The 21,762-nt window shown below is 50.0% G+C and overlaps 1 protein-coding gene across 2 annotated transcripts in view; it reads right to left on the minus strand.

Moving 5' to 3' along the window:
* Positions 1 to 21,344, minus strand: part of slc25a35 (solute carrier family 25 member 35) — a 37,572-nt gene extending 16,228 nt beyond the window's left edge. For both annotated transcript variants that reach the window (XM_060854481.1, XM_060854480.1), the window contains exons 1-2: positions 20,808 to 21,344; positions 10,877 to 10,942 (exon numbers count right to left, since the gene is read on the minus strand). In XM_060854481.1, coding sequence (XP_060710464.1) covers positions 10,877 to 10,942; positions 20,808 to 21,182 — 441 coding nt within the window. In that variant the 5' untranslated portion in view covers positions 21,183 to 21,344. The remainder of the gene's footprint in view (positions 1 to 10,876; positions 10,943 to 20,807) is intronic.
* Positions 21,345 to 21,762: the final 418 nt, after the last annotated feature.

The raw sequence follows: 21,762 nt of genomic DNA on the forward strand, positions 1-21,762 counted from the left end.
ACCCAAACCCCAATTTCTCTTGTCATCCAGCATTCCCTCCACCTACTTGTCCTTCCCCGGAACAGGAATAAACTTCCTCTGGCCTCTCGCTATCTCATGTTTGAAGACTTCCCACTTTCCAACTGTCCCCTTACATAGAATATTCCAGCACGGTACTGGCCCTTCGGCCCCTCACTGTAGCGACAACCTGTGGAACCAATCTGAAGCCCATCTAACCTACACTTTTCCATTTTCATGCACATGTTTATCCAATGACCACTTAAATTCTACAGTTGCTGGCAGTGCATTCCACGTTGCTACTCCTTCCTGAGTTCTGTCCTATATCTATCACCCCTCAATTTAAAGCTATATCTCCTTGTGCTAACCATCATCATCCAAGGAAAAATGCTCTCACTTTAACCCTCTGATTATCTTGTATGTCTCAATTAAGTCACCTCTCAACCTTCTTCTCTCTAACGAAAACAGCCTCAAGTCCCTCAGCCTTTCCTCATTGGACCTTCCCTCCATACTAGGTAACATTCTAATAAATCTCCTCCGAACCATTTCCAAAGCTTCCACATCCTTCCTATAATGCGGGGACCAGGATTGTACACAAAACTCCAAGTGGGGCCTCACCAGAGTTCTGTACAGCTGCAGCATGATCTCGTGGCTCCGAAACTCAATCCTTCTCCCAATAAAAGCTAACACACCTATGCCTTCTTAACAACCCTACCAACCTGGGTGGCAACTTTCAGGGATCTATATACATGGACACCAAGATCTTTCTGCTCTTCTCCTGTTACTCCTTCTAAAGCTAATCTCCTCACACTTTTCCACATTAAACTCCATTTGCCACCTCTCAGCCCAGCTCTGCAGCTTATCAATGTCCCTCTGTAACCTACAACATTCTTTGTTACTATCCACAACTCCACCAACCTTAGTGTCATCCACAAATTTACTAACCCATCCTTCTATGCTCTAATACAGGTCATTTATGTAAATGACAAACAGCAATGGCCCCAAAACAGACCGTTGCAGTACATCACTAGTAACTGAACTCTAGGATGAACATTTCCCATCAACCACCACCCTCTGTCTTCTTTCAGTTAGCCAATTTCTGATCCAAACCACTAAAATCACCTTCAATTCCCGCCTCAGGCGACTGACTGTGTGGAGTTTGCACGTTCTCCCCGTGTCTGCGTGGGTTTCCTCCGGGTGCTCTGGTTTCCTCCCACAGTCCAAAGATGTGCGGGTCAGGTGAATTGGCCATGCTAAATTGCCCATAGTGTTAGGTAAGGGGTATATGTAGGGGTATGGGTGGGTTGCGCTTCGGCGGGTCGGTGTGGACTTGTTGGGCCGAAGGGCCTGTTTCCACACTGTAAGTAATCTAATCTAAAGCCACACTCCTTGAGATGTGGGTAGCACGGGCCAGGCTTGCATGGAGAGAAAAGGGGGTTGTTTTTTAAAGTGGGCGGCACGGTGGCACAGTGGTTAGCACTGCTGCCTCACAGCGCCTGAAGACCCGGGTTCAATTCCCGACTCAGGCGACTGACTGTGTGGAGTTTGCACGTTCTCCCCGTGTCTGCGTGGGTTTCCTCCGGGTGCTCCGGTTTCCTCCCACAGTCCAAAAGATGTGTGGGTCAGGTGAATTGGCCATGCTAAATTGCCCGTAGTGTTAGGTAAGGGGTAATGTAAGGGTATGGGTGGGTTTCGCTTCGGCGGGTCGGTGTGGACTTGTTGGGCCGAAGGGCCTGTTTCCACACTGTAAGTCTAATCTAATCTAATCTCCGTATTTTGTGCAGTAGCCTACCATGGGGACCCTTATCAAACACCTTACTGAACTCCATATACACCACATCAACCACTTTACCCTCATCCACCTGTTTGGTCACCTTCTCACAGAACTCAATGAGGTTTGTGAGGCATGACCTACCCTTCACAAAACCGTGCTGATTATCCCCAATCAACTTATTCCTCTCTAGATGATTATGAATCCTATCTCTTATATCTCTTTCTAACACTTTCCCCACAACTGAAGTCAGGCTCATTGGTCTATAATTTCCAGGCTTGTCTCTACTCCCCTTCTTTCACAAGGGGATAACATTTGCTATCCTCCAGTCTTCTGGCACTATTCCTGTAGACAGTGACGACATAAAGATCAAAGCCAAAGACTCTGCAATCTCCTCCCGTGCTTCCCAGAGAATCCCCAGAAAAATGCCATCCTGCCCAGGGGAGTGATCTATTTTGACTCTTTCCAGAATTACTAACACTCCTCCTTGTGCCTCTCAGTCCCATCGAGCCATATAGCCTGGATCTCAGTATTTTCCTCAACCACATTTTCCTTTCCTAGTGTGAATACTGACAAAAAGATATTCATTTAACACTTCCCCTATCTCTTTGTACTCCATGCACAGTTTCCCACGACTGTCCTTGATTGGCCCTAATCTTACTCTGGTCATTCTTTTATCCCTGATATACCTATAGAAAGCTTTAGGGGTTTTCTTGATCCTATCCGCCAACAACTTTTCACATCCCCTCCTTGCTTGTCTCAGCTCTCTCTTTAGCTCTTTCCTGGCTAACGTGTAAATCTCAAGCTCCCTAACTGAGCCTTCACATCTCACCCTAACATAAACCTCCTTCTTCCTCTTGACAAGACATTCATCTTCTTTAGTAAACCACGGCTCCCTCACTCGACCACTTCCTCCCTGCCTGACAGGTACATACCTATTAAGGCCAGGCAGTAGCTGTTCCTTGAATAAGCTCCACATTTCAATTGTGCCCATCCCCCACAGTTTCCTTCCCCATCCTGTGCATCCTAAATCTTGCCTAATTGCATCATAATGACCTTTCCCCCAGCAATAACTCTTACCCTGCAGTATATACATATCCCTTTCCAATGCTAAAGTAAACATAACCAAATTGTGGTCTCTATCGCCAAAGTGCTCACTACCTCCAAATCTAACACCTGGCTGGGTTCATTACCCAGTTCCAAATCTGATTTGCAGATGACACCAAAATTGGGGGTGTAATGGACAGTGAAGAGAGTTAGCTCAGATTACAACAGGATCTGGACCAGATGGGCCAATGGGCTGAGGAGTGGCAGATGGAGTTTAATTCAGATAAATGCAAGGTGCTGCATTTTGGGAAAGCAAATCTTATACACTTAATGGTAAGGTCCTGTAGAGTGTTGCTGAACAAAGAGACCTTGGAGTGCAGGTTCATAGCTCCTTGAAAGTGGAGTCGCAGGTAGATAGGATAGTGAAGAAGGTGTTTGGTAAACTTTCCTTTATTGGTCAGAGTATTGAGTACAGGAGTTGGGAGGTCATGTTGCGGGTGTACAGGACATTGGTTAGGCCACTGTTGGAATATTGCATGCAATTCTGGTCTCCTTTCTATCGGAAAGATGTTGTGAAACTTGAAAGGGTTCAGAAAAGATTTACAAGGATGTTGCCAGGGTTGGATGGTTTGAGCTATAGGGAGAGGCTGAATAGGCTGGGGCTGTTTTCCCTGGAGAGTCGGAGGCTGATGGTTGACCTTATAGAGGTTTATAAAATCATGAGGGGCATGGATATGATAAATAGACAAGGTCTTTTCCCTGGGTAGGGGAGTCCAGAACTAGAGGGCATAGGTTTAGGGTGAAAGGGGAAAGATATAAAAGAGACCAAATAGCCAACTTTTTCACGCAGAGGGTGGTACGTGTATGGAATGAGCTGCCAGAGGAAGTGGTGGAGGCTGGTACAATTGCAACATTCAAGAGGCATTTGGATGGGTATATGAATAGGAAGGGTTTGGAGGGATATGGGCCGGATGCTGGCAGGTGGGACTAGATTGGGTTGGCATGGATGGGTTGGACCGAAGGGTCTGTATCCGTGCTGTACATCTCTATGACTCTATAATGTGGCCTTGCTTCTCGTTGGCCTGTCTACATACTGTGTCAGGAAACCCTCCTGCACACATTGGACAAAAACTGACCCATCTAAAGTATTTGAACTGTAGTATTCCCAGTCAGTATTTGGAAAGTTAAAGCCCTCATAACAACTACCCTGTCACTCTCGCTCTTATCCAGAATGATCTTGCTATCCTTTCCTCTACATCTCTGGAACTATTCGGAGGCCTATAGAAAACTCCCAACAGGGTAACCTCTCCTTTCCTGTTTCTAACCTCAGCCCATACTACCTCAGTAGAGAAGTCCTCAAATGTCTTTTCTGTCACTGTAATACTGCCCTTGACTAACAATGCCACACCTCCCCCTCTTTTACCACCTTCCCTGTTCTTACTGAAACATCTAAATCCTGGAACCTGGAACAACCATTCCTGTCCCTGCTCTATCCATGTCTCTAAAATGGCCACAACATCGAAGTCCCAGGTACTGACCCATGCTGCAAGTTCACCCACCTTATTCCGGATGCTCCTGGCGTTGAAGTAGGTACACTTCAAACCAACTTCCTGCCTGCCAGTGCCTTCCTACAACTTTGAAACCTTATTTTAGACCTCACTCCTCACCCTCCCCGTATAGTCGAGCTACAATTTCAGTTCCCATCCCCATGCTGAATTGTTTAAACCCTCCCAAAGAGCAATAGCAAATTTCCCTCCCCCCTGCAGGAGATTGGTTCAGATAAGACTATTCTGTTTGTAGAGGTCCCACCTTCCCCAGAATGAGCCCCAATTATCCAGGAATCCAAAACCCTCCCTCCTGCACCATCCCTGTAACCACGTGTTCAGCTCCTCTCTCTCCCTATTCCTCACCTCGCTAACACGTGTTCAGCTCCTCTCTCTCCCTATTCCTCACCTCGCTAACACGTGTTCAGCTCCTCTCTCTCCCTATTCCTCACCTCGCTAACACGTGTTCAGCTCCTCTCTCTCCCTATTCCTCACCTCGCTAACACGTGGCACGGGCAACAAGCCTGAGAGAACAACTCTGTTTGTCCTAGCTCTAAGCTTCCCCCCTAACTCCCTGAACTTCTGCCTTAAATCGCCATCCCTTTTCCTCCCTATGTTGTTGGTGCCTCTGTGGCCCATGACTTGGGGCTGCTCCCCCTCCCCCTCAAGGATCCCTGAAACATGATCTGAGACATCACATACCCTGGCACCTGGGAGGCAACACACCAACCGTGAGTCTGTCTCGTTCCCACAGAACCTCCTATCTGTCCCCCTAACTATGGAGTCCCCAATGACTAAAGCTCTGCTCCAGAGACCTGTGCCCCATGGCTTCAGATTCCTGAAGAAGGGCTCATGCCCGAAACGTCGACTCTCCTGCTCCTTGGATGCCGCCTGACCTGCTGCGCTTTTCCAGCACCACGTTTTTCAGCTCTGATCTCCAACATCCGCACTACTCACTCTCTCCTTTTTTGCCCCATGGCTTAACCCTGGTAAGTACCCCCCGCCCCGCTCCCCCCCCACCACCCCCAACACTATCCGAAACAGTATACTTATTGTTGAGGGGAATGGCCACAGGGGATCCCTGCACTGCCTGCCTGTTCCCTTTCCCCTGACAGTAACCCACCTGCCTCCTTGGTTTACCTGAGAAAGAGAATGTGGGTACAGGTCGATCCCACAAACAGGAAAGAGTTGTTTGTATGTTGAAAACAAAAAGACAATGCGTCAACATGTTTTTTCTGTTTCTATTCCACTCCAACAGGCCCTTGCTCTCTCTCGGTTCTCAACTGAGGGACTGCCACAATTTTGAATCCTCGTAAAAATGGGGCTCACAGTGAGAAATACTTCTGTCTTCGATGGAGTTTGAGAAGCTTGTACGGTGGATCGACTGATTGATTTATCATTGTCACATGTACCAAAGTACAATGAGAAATGTTGTTTTGTGTGCTGTACAGGCAAACCTTACCACACACAGTGCTTCAGGTTAACAGCACAGGGTGCAGAATACAGTGTTACTGAAGGTGCAGGGGGAGAGAGAGAGGGAGAGAGAGAGAGAGAGAGAGAGAGAGGGACAGAGAGATCAGAATTAATGTTTGAGAGGTCTGTTCAAAAGTCTGGGAAAGGCAGGCAAGAGGCTGTTCTTAGTGTTATAGAGTCAAAGAGATGTACAGCAAGGAAAGAGACCCTTCGGTCCAACCCATCCACGCCGACCAGATATCCCAACCCAATCTAGTCCCACCTGCCAGCACCCGGCCCATATCCCTCCAAACCCTTCCTATTCATATACCCATCCAAATCCAAAGCTTGAACCTGTCTGTATTTTATACAAGCCTTTTTATCTTCTGCCTAGAAGGGAGCATACCCAGAGTTTGAGGTTTGGCGGGGTGGGGGTCTTTGATTCCGTTGGGTGCTTTCCTGAAGTCGAGGAACATTTAGGTGGAGTGTGCTGACAGTACAATTACAAGCAGGACATGAGGAGGGAAACAGAAAGCTGGAAAGGGACACAGCTAGATTGCAGGCAAAAGTGGCGACTGCAGATGCTGGAGATCAGGGTGGTGCTGGAAAAGCACAGCAGGTCAGGCAGCATCCGAGGCGCAGGAAAATCAACGTTTCGGGCAAAAGCCCTTCATCAGGAGTTAGGGTTCCTGATGGAGGGTTCCTGCCTGAAACGCCGATTTCCCTGCTCTTCGGATGCTCAGCTAAACATTTGCAAACAACAAATGGACATTAGTTCAAACTGGCTGTATCCCACATTCTAAACAAATGGGCAGGGGTATGTGTGTGTGTGAGTCTCTGTGTGTGTCTGTGGGTATTTGTCTGTGTCTGTGTGTCTGTGTGTGTGAGATTGTGTGTGTCTGTGTGAGAGAGTGTGTGTGTGTGTCTGTCTGTCTGTATGTGTCTGTGTGTGAGATTGTGTGTGTGCATGTGCATTTGTTTTTGTGTGTCTGTATGCATGTGCGTGTGTGTGTGCATGTGTGTGTCTGTGGGTGTGTCTGTGTGCGTGTCTGTATAAGAGTGTGCGTCTGTGTGTCTGTGTGTCTGTCTGTGCGCGTGTCTGTGCGCGTGCGTGTGTGTCTGTGTGAGTCTGTGTGTGTGTGTGTGTCTGTGTGTGTGTCTGTGAGTGTCTGTGTGCGTGTGTGCATGTGTGTCTGTATGAGTGTGTGTGTCTGTGTGAGTGTCTGTGTGTGTGCGTGTGTCTGTGTGTGTGTGTGTGTCTGTGCATGTGTGCGTGCGTGTGTGTGTAGGTGTGTGTGTGTGTGTGTGCGTGCACGCCTGTGTGTGTGTGTGTGCCAGATCTGCTGTGCTTTTCCGGCAACCCTCTAACCTTAGCACTGGTGGATTGTGCGGATCACTCTGGGTCACCATAAATTGCAATCACAAGTTTATGGAGACAAACCATTTCCTTGGGAAAGGCTGAGGGGATGTTGGCTGCTGTGGCAATGTGATTGGGAGGGACAGAGGGATGGGCTTTGTTGTGTTGAATGCCCTGGTCTGACCAGCAACTCGGATCCCCTCCTCAGGACGGGTAGCTCAGAGGAGCACAGATTCCCCAGAATGACGGAAAGGGGAAGATCCCCCAGCGAGGGTTACACAGAGTCAGTTTGCAGGTTGTGTCAGTCACACGATACAGCAGAGGTAGCAGGAGGGGGTTGGTGTGAGGGATACTGCTGTCCAGTACAGTGGGGTAAGGAACCGAGAAATCTGAGCCAGGCTGCGGAGTGAGGGGGGACATCAGGAAATGGTCTCTCACATGAGGGTGGAGATGAATCTGGAATCCCTCTCCCTGCCCAGTGCTCCCCTCCAGGACCCGTTGTAACCTGCAGATTCATTGTGGAGACAGAAGCTGGCAGGACAGACTGAAGGACGGGTGCCAGGGGGCTCCAGGGGCTGACTCAGTGTTCTCATACCCAGCGAGCCGAGTTCAGGTCTTGGGGAAGGCAAATTACACCCTCTCCGGGCGGCTGGGGCTGAAGCTGCCAGGGTCGGCTTTAGGTGTGACAAAAAAATAACACTCCCAGGACAGGGACAGCACGGGGTTAGATACAGAGTAAAGCTCCCTCTACACTGTCCCACCATCAAACACTCCCAGGACAGGGACAGCACGGGGTTAGATACAGAGTAAAGCTCCCTCTACACTGTCCCACCATCAAACACTCCCAGGACAGGGACAGCACGGGGTTAGATACAGAGTAAAGCTCCCTCTACACTGTCCCACCATCAAACACTCCCAGGACAGGGACAGCACGGGGTTAGATACAGAGTAAAGCTCCCTCTACACTGTCCCACCAACAAACACTCCCAGGACAGGGACAGCACGGGGTTAGATACAGAGTAAAGCTCCCTCTACACTGTCCCACCATCAAACACTCCCAGGACAGGGACAGCACGGGGTTAGATACAGAGTAAAGCTCCCTCTACACTGTCCCACCATCAAACACTCCCAGGACAGGGACAGCACGGGGTTAGAGACAGAGTAAAGCTCCCTCTACACTGTCCCACCATCAAACACTCCCAGGACAGGGACAGCACGGGGTTAGAGACAGAGTAAATCTCCCTCGACACTGTCCCACCATCAAACACTCCCAGGACAGGGACAGCACGGTGTTAGAGACAGAGTAAATCTCCCTCGACACTTTGTGAATAGTATTCCTTTTACCCCATGCCTGTCTGAACAATGTGACCATTTCGCAGTGATCTGATGGGGTTGTACTTGTTCTGTACAATGTGGAAGTGCTGATGTTGGACTGCGGTGCTCACTCGTGGAGTAGGAGCTGGGTTGAAATTGGTCAAACTGGAGAATTTGTGAGGAAAGGTCACTCCTCCCAAAACATTCACTTCAGCTTTCTGTCCACAGATAGTGCCAGACCTGCTGAGTCTGACTTTAAATGTGCCAGTTAGCACCAGCAACTGGAGTGCTGAAGCACACTCAGACAATCACAGCCTTGTGAAGGGAGCTCAAAGGATGCAAACAACAAATGGACATGAGTTCAAACTTGCTGTATCCCATATTCTAAGGAAATGGAGAGAGTGTGTGTGTGTGTGTGTGTGTGTGTGTGTCTGTGTGTGTGTGTGTGTATGTGTGTGTGTGTCTGTGTGTGTGTATGTGTGTCTGTGTGTGTGTGTGTGTCTGTGTGTGTGTGTCTGTGTGTGTGTGTGTGTGTGTGTGTCTGTGTGTGTGTGTGTGTGTGAGTATGTGTGTGTGTGTCTGTGTGTGTGTGTCTGTGTGTGTGTGTATCTGTGTGAGAGTGTGTCTGTCTGTCTGCGTGTCTGTGTATCTGTCTGTGTGCGTGTGAGATTGTATGTGTGTGCGTGTGTGCATGTGTTTTTGTTTGTCTGTATGCGTGTGTGCGTGCTCTTGTGTCTGTGTGTGTATGTGTGTATGTCTGTGCCTGAGTGTGTGCATGTCTGTGTGTGTGTACGTGTCTGTGTGTGCATCCATGTGTCTGTGTACACGTATGTCTGTGTCCGTGTGCGCGTGTGTGTGTGCATGTGCCCGTGTTTGCGTGTTTGTGCAAGTGTGCATGTGCCTGTGTGCGGGTTTGTGTGTGTGCACGTGTCTGTGTGTACATGTCCGTGTGTGTGTGTGCGCGCATGTGCCCGTGTCCATGTGTGTGTGTGTCCGTGTGTGTATGTAAACAATGGCACAGGATAACCTCACTGAGAGATGTAGGAGGCTTCCATTCTTTGTTGCCTCTGGGAGATGGGACCAAATCTCTACAATGCAATTCCCAAATTATAATGAACAGCAACAGAATTAGCAGCCCACCAGAGACCATTGTACCGTGGCCTTGATCCAACACTGTCCATTGTCACTGATAATAAAACAGTTATAAACGATGCTCGCTCTGAGGCTCAGCGGGAAAGCACTCCGACTGTCCAGGGTGAGTTCCCTTTATTCATTCATTGCTGGCTCGGCCTGTCCCTAATTGCCCTGGGGGGCAGTTGAGTGGCAACCACATTGCTGTGGGTCTGGAGTCACATGTAGGCCAGACCGGGTAAGGATGGCAGATCCCTTCCCGAAGGACGTTAGTAGTGAACTAAATTGTGTTTTTCCAAATATCAGCAATGGATTCCTGGTCAGCATTAGACTCGTAATTCCAGATTCCGATCACTCAGACACCGCGACTGGAGTCTGAGTATCAGAACTGACCACCGGACTATCCAGCTGGTCCTTTCAGGGCAGGTACCCAGGAGCGAGGTGGAGGGATGCAGCTCCAGCACCTTCTCATGCTGGGGTGACACAGTGGTAATGTCACTGGGCTACAATCCATCAGGAGAGAGGGAGGACTGCAGATGCTGGAGATCAGGGTCCAAAGGTGGGGCGCTGGAAAAACACAGCCGGTCAGGCAGCATCCGAGGAGCAGGAGAGTCGACGTTTCGGGCAGGAGCCGTTCAACGTTCCCGATGAAGAGCTGACGCCCAGAACGTCGGCTCTCCTGCTCCTCGGATGCTGCCTGACCAGCCGTGGTGTTTCCAGCCCCCACGCCCTCCCCCCCACACCTTTCGGCTATAATCCAGAACCGTGCACACTAGCATTCTGCAGACATGGGCTTGAAAGCTAAAGAAAATCTAACATTAAAAAAGCCGGTGTAGTGGGAGACTAAAAGCAGAAAGTGCTGGAGAAACTCAGCATCCGTAGAGGGGGAAAAGCAAAGTCAACATCTCAAGTGCAGCAACTCTTAGTCAGAACTCCAGGGGAGGCCATGTTGTGAAATCCCAATCTTTCGAGAAGGAAATCTGACATATTTTCCCGGTTTGGACCTACACGTGACTCCAGACCCACGGCAGTATGGTTGACTATTATCTTTGGGGAATTTGGGATTAGTAATAATCCTGCCTTAGCCAGCAATGCCACACACCTTGAATTAACATGTATGTAGTTATAAAAACCAAGTTTGAACAGCTTTGTACGATTTAATTCTGCTCTGTCTGTTCCAGGCCATTTAAATGTCTCAATGTTTTGCTCACACCCTTAAGGAGGCTGGTATTCCCATTTATACATATACAAACGTGAACTCACCTCATGTTTATACTGGTGACCAACAGCTATAGTAGAGGTAGATTGTGTCTGAAGATGTGTCTTCACCTTTAAAAGAAATGTGGTGTTTTAGAGAATTGAGGGACAATCATTAACACCATCCCCAACACCCATCCACTTCACTCCCCCTTTAAGGTCGACTCTTACCTGGAACAGTCACTAACAGCCGGCCCCCTGCTGAAAACCGTCAGGAAATAAAAATTAACTGTGTCACAGAGTGTGCGTGTGTGTGTTTTATATGTCAGATTGCGTGTGTCAGATTGTGTGTGGGAGCGTGTATACATGCGTGCGTTGTTTTGTGTGTGTGTGTGTTAGAATGTGTGTGTTGGAGTGTGTGTGTGTATGTGTGTCAGAGTGTATGTGTGCATGTCAGAGTGTGTGCATGTGTTGGAGTGTGTGTGTCAGAGTGTTTGTCTTAATGTGTCAGAGTGTGTGTCAGTGTGTTGGAGTATATGTTCGTGTGTCGGAGTGTGTGTGTGTCAGAGTGTGTGTGTAGGTGTGTGTGTTGGAGTGTGTGCATGTCGGAGTGAGTGTGTGTCTGTGTGTTGGAGTGTATGTGTGTGTAAGTGTGTGTGGGTAGGAGTGTGTGCGTGTGTCGGAGTGTATATGCGTGCGTCGGAGTGTGTGTGTTGGATTGTGTATCGGAGTGTGTGTGAGTGTGTGATGGTGTGAATGTATTGGTGTGTGTGTGAGGGTCTGTGTGTGTGTGTGTGTGACGGTCTGTGTGTGTGTATATGTGTGTGAGGGTCTGTGTGTGTGTATGTGTTTGTGTGTGAGGGTGTGTGTGTGAGGGTCTGTGTATGTCTGTGTGTGTGTCTGTGTGTGTGTGAAGATCTGTTTATGTGTGTGTGTGAGGGTCTGTGTGTGTGTATGTGTGCGTGTGTGTGAGAGTCTGTGTATGTGTGTGTGTGAGGGTCTGTGTGTGTGAGGATCTGTGTGTGTATGTGTGTGTGTATGTGTGTGTGTGAGGGTCTGTGTGTGTGTGCGTGAGGATCTGTGTGTGTGTGTGAGGGTCTGTGTATGTGTGTAAGGGTCTGTGTGTGCGAGGGTCTGTGTATGTGTGTGAGGGTCTGTGTATGTGTGTCTGTGAGGGTCTGTCTGTATGTATGTGTGAGGGTCTGTGTATGTGTGCGTGTGTGAGGGTCTGTGTGTGTGAGGGTCTGTCTGTGTGTGTGTGAGGGTCTGTGTATGTGTGTAAGGGTCTGTGTGTGTGCGAGGGTCTGTGTATGTGTGTGAGGGTCTGTGTATGTGTGTCTGTGAGGGTCTGTCTGTATGTATGTGTGAGGGTCTGTGTATGTGTGCGTGTGTGAGGGTCTGTGTATGTGTGAGGGTCTGTCTGTGTGTGTGAGAGTCTGTCTGTGTGTGTGTGAAAGGGTCTATGTATGTGTGTGTGTGTGTGTATGAGGGTCTGCGTGTGTGCGCGTGTGTGAGGGTCTGTGTGTGTGTGTATGTGTGTGTGTGAGGATCTGTGTGTATGTGAGGGGTGTGTGTGAGGGTCTGTGTGTGTCTGTATGTGTGTGTGCGTGAGGATCTGTGTGTGTGAGGGTGTGTGTATGTGTGTGAGGGTCTGTGTGTGTGCAAGGGTCTGTGTGTGTGTGCGGGTCTGTCTGTAGGTATGTGTGAGGGTCTGTGTATTTGTGTGTGAGGCTCTGTCTGTGTGTGTGAGGGTCTGTGTGTGTGTTTGTGTGTATGTGTGTGGGTTTGTGTATGTGTATGTTTGTGTGTGTGTGTGTGGGTCTGTGTGTCTGTGTGTATGTGCGTGTGTGAGGGTCTGTGTGTGTGTGTGTATGTGAGGCTCTGTCTGTGTGTGTGTGTGTGTGTGTGTGAGGGTCTGTGTGTGTGTGAGGGTCTGTCTGTGTGTGTGTGTGAAAGGGTCTGTCTCTTTGTGTGTGTGTGTGTGTGTGTATGTGTGCGTGTGAGGGTCTGTGTGTGTGCGCGTGTGTGAGGGTCTGTGTGTGTGTGAGGGTCTGTGTGTGTGCGCGTGTGTGAGGGTCTGTGTGTGTCTGTGTGTTTGTGTATGTGTGTGTGTGTGAGGGTCTGTGTGTATGTGAGGGGTGTGTGTGAGGGTCTGTGTGTGTCTGTATGTGTGTGTGTGTGAGGATCTGTGTATGTGTATGAGGCTCTGTCTGTGTGTGTGAGGGTCTGTGTGTGTATGTGTGTGTATGTGTGTGAGAGAAAGGGTCTGTATGTATGTGCGTGTGAGTGTCTGTGTGTGTGTGTGAGGGTCTGTGTGTGTGTGTGTGTGTGTGTGAGTGTCTGTGTGTGTGTGTGTGTGTGTGTGCCTTACCCTGCTGGAACCTGGCTCATGTTTCTGATCAAGGGTGAGGAAGCAACAGTCAGATCCCTGGCTGATTTGTACCCCCTCACTCCTCAGGCAGTCTCGTGCCACCCCGTCCCCTCCCCTGTAACCCCCAGGGCCTGCTGATGGATACGGTTAACCTGATTGAAAATCCAAATGTTTGACTGCACAAACATGGTCTCCGAATAAAAGGGGGCACCAGTTTAAGATTGAGATGAGGAGGAATTTCTTCTCTCTGAGGGTTGAGAGTCATAGAGATGTACAGCACAGAAACAGACCCTTCGGCCCGACCCATCCATGCTGACCAGATATCCCAATCCAATCTAGTCCCACCTGCCAGTGCCCGGCCCATATCCCTCCAAGTCTTTGGAATTTCTTGCAAAAGATAGCTGTGGGAGTAGAGGCTGAGATGGATAGATTCTCGATCAGTCAGGGAAAAGGCAGGAACGTGGGAGTGAGGATCAGCCGTGATCCGACTGGATACCGGAGCTGGCTCAGGGGATCAAACAGCCTCTTCCTGTTGCTGTTTTTGGTGACTTTATAATCTTAAACAGTTTGCCATTTCGACTCTTTCATAACAACATCCCGTTAGTCTATCGGCCAGTTTTTAACAAGCATCCAGGTTAGAATCAGGAGTCAGCCATTCGGAACACCCTTTACTTTTAAAGAGTGACCCTCTGGGATCTCCTACAAGGGCAAAAACCTTCCCTTGTCTTTCACAGCCCTGTCCAGCTCCCTCAGTATCATAAGAGTGAGATCGCCACTCATTCTCCTCAATCCCAATGGATGGAGGCCCAGCTGATCCAAACCTTCCCCACATTTCCTCACCAGCTTTTTGGAGAAGGGAAAAAACAGATTTCATCTACTCCTTCAGATCTCCCAAAGTCTTTTTTTTGACATTTGGTTCCAAACTAGCTTGGTATCATTAGCAAACATAGATCCACAATCTTTTTTAAATAAAGTGGAAAATGGAGTACGTATCTTGGAACACGGACGGCAATATTCAATTGCAATTAACATCTGGGTTTTGGCCGGTTAATGCGAGGACTGACCGCGAAGTTACCCAGTGTTAACCAGGTGAGCAAAGGGGCTGCCTGAAACTACATTCATAACTGAAGCTGTTGAAAGCATGACAATGTGTGAGAGGGGATCAGTCCATATTGTGAATTCCAGCCACTGCCAGGATAAGGAGCTCTCCAAATGGACTGAGAACAGCCTATGGACTTCCCTCAGACTTAGACATTTCTTGTTGGAAGTTCATTCATGGGATGTTGCCCTTGCTGGCTGGGCCAGTATTTGTCCCCTGTCCCTATTCGCCTCCTCGGTGGGAGTGAGCTCCTTTCCTGAACCACCGCTGTCTACGAATCACATTGCCCTTACGGAGGGAATTCCACCGTTTTGAGGGACACTGAAGGAACAGCGATATAGTTTTGAGTTAGGGTAGTGAGTGGCTTGGAGGGGAACTTGAAAGGGGGGTGGTGTCCCAATGTCCTCATGCCTCCCCTACACATTAACAACACAGAGGGGGAACGAGTGGAGAGTGTCAAGCTCCTGGGAGTGGTCATCAGCAACAGGCTTTCTTGGACCCTTCATGTGAATGCACCGGTTACAAAGGCCCAACAACGTCTCTCCTTCCTCAGGGAGCTGAGGGAATTTGCCATGGTGGTGAATGCCCTTACCCACTTTTATAGGTGTGCCATCAAGAGCACTCTGTCTGGATGTGTCACTACCTGGGATGGCCACTGTACCATTCAGGATCGGAGACGGTTACAGAGAGGGGTGAACCCAGCCCGGACAATCACAAAGACCAACCTCCCATCGAGAGAATCCATCTCCCAGGCCCGCTGTCAGGGAAAGGCCGCCAGCATTCTCAAAGATCCATCCCACCCTGGCAATGTTTTTCTACACCCTCTACCATCGGGGAGAAGGTACAGAAGCCTGAACACACACACACACACACACACACACACACACACACACCAGCCGGTTTCACAACAGGTTCTACCCTACTGTTGTTAGAATACTGAATGGACTCCTACCATTCGCCTGTCCCTGTGTTTTTGTTTTGGCTGCTGTTTACCTGTTATTTACTTATCCAAGCTACCTAACTCTGTGACCTGCCGGTATTGCTCACTAGACAAAGCTTTTCACTGTGTCTCGGTTCACGTGATAATAAATTCAATTCCATTCAGTTCAATATACCGCCCTTGTCCTACCAGATGGAAGTGGTCGTGGGTTTGGAAGGTGCTGCCTGGGGGACATTAATGATTTGTCTGGAGGATAGCAGCCCTGGAAACTGCACTGAGGACGCGGGGAGCTTTGGCTGGACCTCAATCAGGGTTCAAACCTTCAAAAATCCAGATGGTGATGGAAGGAGGGAAGAGAGAGGCACTCCGCAGGCTCGGTGTCCAAAGAAACATAGAAACTCAGAAACCAGCAGCAGAACTGCGCCGTCGCGGAGTCACACACGGAGACCCTCTGATCCAACTCGTCCACATGAACCAGATTTCCCAAACAAAACCAGCCCCATTTCTCTCTGAACCTTTCCTGTACATGTACCTGTCCAAATATATTCTAAATGGTGTAACTGGCCCTGCACTGGCCACTTCCTCTGGCACCAGTTCATGCCACCTACAGCCCACCCTCTGTGGTTGCCCCTTTCTCCTCTCACCTTGACAACATGCCCCCTAGTTTTGAACTCCCACCCTCCCACCCTAGGGAAAAGACCCTTGCTATTCACCTTGTATGCCCCTCATGATTTTATAAGCCTCTATAAGGTCACACCTCAGCCTCCTGTACTGCAGTGAAAAACATCGTGGTTAATCTTTTCGATACCCTCCCCTACAATATCCTTCCTCTAGCAGGGCGACCATTAATGCACACAGTACTGTAAAAATGGCTTCATCAATGTCCTGCACAACCTTAACATGACGTCCAAATACTCAGTGGTGTGGGCAATGAAGGCAACATTGCCATCCCTTCAAGCCTGGGTTAGAGTGGTGCTGGAAAAGCACAGCAGGACAGGCAGCAGCCGAGGAGCAGGGAAACCGACGTTTTGGGCAGAGCCCCTTCATCCCTTCAAGCCTGGTCTGTCACTCAATATGGGTCCTGGCTGTTCATCCAACTTTGTGCCCTGATCATACATCCTCCCCTTTGATCCCTTCAGCCAGAAGGACGATGGCTAATTCCTTCCTGAGAACTTCCAATGTTCTGGCCTTGACCGCGCTCTGCAGCAGAGAATTCCACTGGTGGGACAGTGGCTCAGCGCTGCAGCCTCACAGCGCCAAAAACATGGGTTCGATTCTAGCCTCGGGTGACTGTGTGGAGTTTGCACATTCTCCCCATTCACGGATGTGCAGGTTAGGGTGGATTGGCCGTGCTAAATTACCCCATAGTGTTCAGGGATGTGTAGGTTAGGGTGGATTGGCCATGCTAAATTACCCCATAGTGTTCACGGATGTGTGGGTTAGGGTGGATTGGCCATGCTAAATTACCCCATAGTGTTCAGGGATGTGTAGGTTAGGGTGGATTGGCCATGCTAAATTACCCCATAGTGTTCACGGATGTGTGGGTTAGGGTGGATTGGCCATGCTAAATTACCCCATAGTGTTCAGGGATGTGTGGGTTAGGGTGGATTGGCCATGCTAAATTACCCCATAGTGTTCAGGGATGTGTAGGTTAGGGTGGATTGGCCATGCTAAATTGCCCCATAGTGTTCAGGGATGTGTAGGTTAGGGTGGATTGGCCATGCTAAATTACCCCATAGTGTTCAGGGATGTGTAGGTTAGGGTGGATTGGCCATGCTAAATTACCCCATAGTGTTCAGGGACGTGTGGGTTAGGGTGGATTGGCCGTGATAAATTACCCCATAGTGTTCAGGGATGTGTAGGTTAGGGTGGATTGGCCGTGCTAAATTACCCCATAGTGTTCAGGGATGTGTAGGTTAGGGTGGATTGGCCGTGCTAAATTACCCCATAGTGTTCAGGGACGTGTGGGTTAGGGTGGATTGGCCGTGATAAATTACCCCATAGTGTTCAGGGATGTGTAGGTTAGGGTGGATTGGCCGTGCTAAATTACCCCATAGTGTTCAGGGATGTGTAGGTTAGGGTGGATTGGCCGTGCTAAATTACCCCATAGTGTTCAGGGATGTGTAGGTTAGGGTGGATTGGCCATGCTAAATTACCCCATAGTGTTCAGGGATGTGTAGGTTAGGGTGGATTGGCCATGCTAAATTGCCCCATAGTGTTCAGGGATGTGTAGGTTAGGGTGGATTGGCCATGCTAAATTACCCCATAGTGTTCAGGGATGTGTGGGTTAGGGTGGATTGGCCATGCTAAATTACCCCATAGTGTTCAGGGATGTGTAGGTTAGGGTGGATTGGCCATGCTAAATTACCCCATAGTGTTCAGGGATGTGTAGGTTAGGGTGGATTGGCCATGCTAAATTACCCCATAGTGTTCAGGGATGTGTAGGTTAGGGTGGATTGGCCGTGATAAATTACCCCATAGTGTTCAGGGATGTGTAGGTTAGGGTGGATTGGCCGTGCTAAATTACCCCATAGTGTTCAGGGATGTGTAGGTTAGGGTGGATTGGCCGTGCTAAATTACCCCATAGTGTTCAGGGATGTGTAGGTTAGGGTGGATTGGCCGTGCTAAATTACCCCATAGTGTTCAGGGATGTGTAGGTTAGGGTGGATTGGCCGTGCTAAATTACCCCATAGTGTTCAGGGATGTGTAGGTTAGGGTGAGTTGGCCATGCTAAATTACCCCATAGTGTTCAGGGATGTGTAGGTTAGGGTGGATTGTCCGTGCTAAATTACCCCATAGTGTTCAGGGATGTGTAGGTTAGGGTGGATTGGCCGTGCTAAATTACCCCATAGTGTTCAGGGATGTGTAGGTTAGGGTGGATTGGCCGTGCTAAATTACCCCATAGTGTTCAGGGATGTGTAGGTTAGGGTGAGTTGGCCGTGCTAAATTACCCCATAGTGTTCAGGGATGTGTAGGTTAGGGTGAGTTGGCCATGCTAAATTACCCCATAGTGTTCAGGGACGTGTGGGTTAGGGTGGATTGGCCGTGATAAATTACCCCATAGTGTTCAGGGATGTGTAGGTTAGGGTGGATTGGCCGTGCTAAATTACCCCATAGTGTTCAGGGACGTGTGGGTTAGGGTGGATTGGCCGTGATAAATTACCCCATAGTGTTCAGGGATGTGTAGGTTAGGGTGGATTGGCCGTGCTAAATTACCCCATAGTGTTCAGGGATGTGTAGGTTAGGGTGGATTGGCCGTGCTAAATTACCCCATAGTGTTCAGGGACGTGTGGGTTAGGGTGGATTGGCCGTGATAAATTACCCCATAGTGTTCAGGGATGTGTAGGTTAGGGTGGATTGGCCGTGCTAAATTACCCCATAGTGTTCAGGGATGTGTAGGTTAGGGTGGATTGGCCGTGCTAAATTACCCCATAGTGTTCAGGGATGTGTAGGTTAGGGTGGATTGGCCATGCTAAATTACCCCATAGTGTTCAGGGATGTGTAGGTTAGGGTGGATTGGCCATGCTAAATTGCCCCATAGTGTTCAGGGATGTGTAGGTTAGGGTGGATTGGCCATGCTAAATTACCCCATAGTGTTCAGGGAGGTGTGGGTTAGGGTGGATTGGCCATGCTAAATTACCCCATAGTGTTCAGGGATGTGTAGGTTAGGGTGGATTGGCCATGCTAAATTACCCCATAGTGTTCAGGGATGTGTAGGTTAGGGTGGATTGGCCATGCTAAATTACCCCATAGTGTTCAGGGATGTGTAGGTTAGGGTGGATTGGCCGTGATAAATTACCCCATAGTGTTCAGGGATGTGTAGGTTAGGGTGGATTGGCCGTGCTAAATTACCCCATAGTGTTCAGGGATGTGTAGGTTAGGGTGGATTGGCCGTGCTAAATTACCCCATAGTGTTCAGGGATGTGTAGGTTAGGGTGGATTGGCCGTGCTAAATTACCCCATAGTGTTCAGGGATGTGTAGGTTAGGGTGGATTGTCCGTGCTAAATTACCCCATAGTGTTCAGGGATGTGTAGGTTAGGGTGGATTGGCCGTGCTAAATTACCCCATAGTGTTCAGGGATGTGTAGGTTAGGGTGGATTGGCCGTGCTAAATTACCCCATAGTGTTCAGGGATGTGTAGGTTAGGGTGGATTGGCCGTGCTAAATTACCCCATAGTGTTCAGGGATGTGTAGGTTAGGGTGAGTTGGCCATGCTAAATTACCCCATAGTGTTCAGGGATGTGCAGGTTAGGGTGAGTTCGCCATGCTAAATTACCCCATAGTGTTCAGGGACGTGTAGGTTAGGGTGGATTGGCCATGCTAAATTACCCCATAGTGTTCAGGGATGTGTAGGTTAGGGTGGATTGGCCGTGCTAAATTACCCCATAGTGTTCAGGGATGTGTAGGTTAGGGTGGATTGTCCGTGCTAAATTGCCCCATAGTGTTCAGGGATGTGTAGGTTAGGGTGGATTGGCCGTGCTAAATTACCCCATAGTGTTCAGGGATGTGTAGGTTAGGGTGGATTGGCCGTGCTAAATTACCCCATAGTGTTCAGGGATGTGTAGGTTAGGGTGGATTGGCCGTGCTAAATTACCCCATAGTGTTCAGGGATGTGTAGGTTAGGGTGGATTGGCCATGCTAAATTACCCCATAGTGTTCAGGGATGTGTAGGTTAGGGTGGATTGGCCATGCTAAATTACCCCATAGTGTTCAGGGATGTGTAGGTTAGGGTGGATTGGCCATGCTAAATTACCCATAGTGTTCAGGGATGTGTAGGTTAGGGTGAGTTGGCCATGCTAAATTACCCCATAGTGTTCAGGGATGTGTAGGTTAGGGTGAGTTGGCCATGCTAAATTACCCCATAGTGTTCAGGGATGTGTAGGTTAGGGTGAGTTGGCCATGCTAAATTACCCCATAGTGTTCAGGGATGTGTAGGTTAGGGTGGATTGGCCGTGCTAAATTACCCCATAGTGTTCAGGGATGTGTAGGTTAGGGTGGATTGGCCGTGCTAAATTACCCCATAGTGTTCAGGGATGTGTAGGTTAGGGTGGGTTGGCCATGCTAAATTGCCCCATAGTGTTCAGGGATGTGTAGGTTAGGGTGAGTTCGCCATGGGAAATTGCCCCATAGTGTTAGGTACATTTGTCATCTGTAAATATAAGATAGGGGAACGGGTCTGGGTGGGTTACTCTTCAGAGGGTCAGTGTGGACTTGTTGGGCCGAAGGGCCTGTTTCCACACTTTCGGGAATCCCTGATGAAGGGCTTTTGCCCAAAATGTTGATTCTCCTGCTCCTCGGTTGCTGCCTGACCTGCTGTGCTTTTCCAGCACCACTCTGACCTAGACCCTGATGTCCATCACCTGCAATCCTCACTTCTGCCCTGTCGGGGAACCTCAGCCAGGCTCCGGGTGCAGACATTTGTTCCTCATCAGACACTCAGCACAAGGTGGGGGGGGGGGGATATCCCCTGCATCCCCTGCCCATAGGGAGGTAGGTGTGTGGAGATGGATGTGGGGGGGGGGTGGTGTATCAATGGAGGAGGATATTGCCAGCTACCATGCCCACCCTTCAGCACCATCAGACTCACCAGGTAGATGGGACTGGACAGAAACGCCCCGGCCACTCCAGCCAGTGCCCCTGACAGGGTGCACCTGGTGCCGCTGATCCTGCCATCCTGGGTGGAGGTGTACCCAGCGTCCTCGATCACCGAGTAGGTGCCCAGGCGGATGCCATTCATGCAGAACTGGTAGAGCAGGGCGGGCAGGAGCCCCCTCTGCAGGGCTGGCCAGCCGTCCGCCCTGCAGATGGTGTAGGTGGCGTGGAAGACGTTGCGGTAGTGCCGGGGGTAGGAGCCCCGGGGCCGCAGCTCGCCCTGCAGCTGCATCCGCGTCTTCACCACCTCCAGCGGGTTGGTGAACACACAGGCTCCGCAGGCGGCCACTCCGGCCATCAGGAACTCCATCTCCCTCACGCCGCCGGCTGCTGCTGCTGCTGCTGGGGGGGGGGAGAGGGGGGTAAGGCGGCCGGCGCATGGGCTTCGGGGGAAGCCTCAGCCCGGCCGGGGGCTGCTGCTGCTGCTGGAGGCGGAGGGGGGAATGCGGAGCCCGGTGCTGAGTGCTGCTCTCCCCCTGACACACACACACAGGGAGAGGGAGAGGGAGAGGGCGGGCGGTAGGACCCGGCCGCTGTCACTCAGCCCCGGCACCGTTACCATGGAGACCGTGTATCAATGTGTGAGGTGGCCGCGAGCTCCATTCACTCACTCACTCACTCACTCAGTGTCAGCGCTGCATTGATATAGCCGCCTGTCGCCGGCGCTGCCTCACACACCAGCAGCTGGGCTCCTCTCAGCAGGCCGTTCAGCCCCCTCTTAAAGGGCACTCAGCCCCTCTACAGGAACAGCAAAGGCCACTCAACCCGTCTATAGGAACAGCAAAGGCCACTCAGCCCCTCTGCAGGAACAGCAAAGGCCACTCAGCCCCTCTACAGGAACAGCAAAGGCCACTCAGCCCCTCTGCAGGAACAGCAAAGGCCACTCAGCC

Source organism: Hemiscyllium ocellatum, chromosome 44 (genome assembly GCF_020745735.1).
Source record: "Hemiscyllium ocellatum isolate sHemOce1 chromosome 44, sHemOce1.pat.X.cur, whole genome shotgun sequence".
NCBI classification, from domain to species: Eukaryota; Metazoa; Chordata; class Chondrichthyes; order Orectolobiformes; family Hemiscylliidae; genus Hemiscyllium; species Hemiscyllium ocellatum.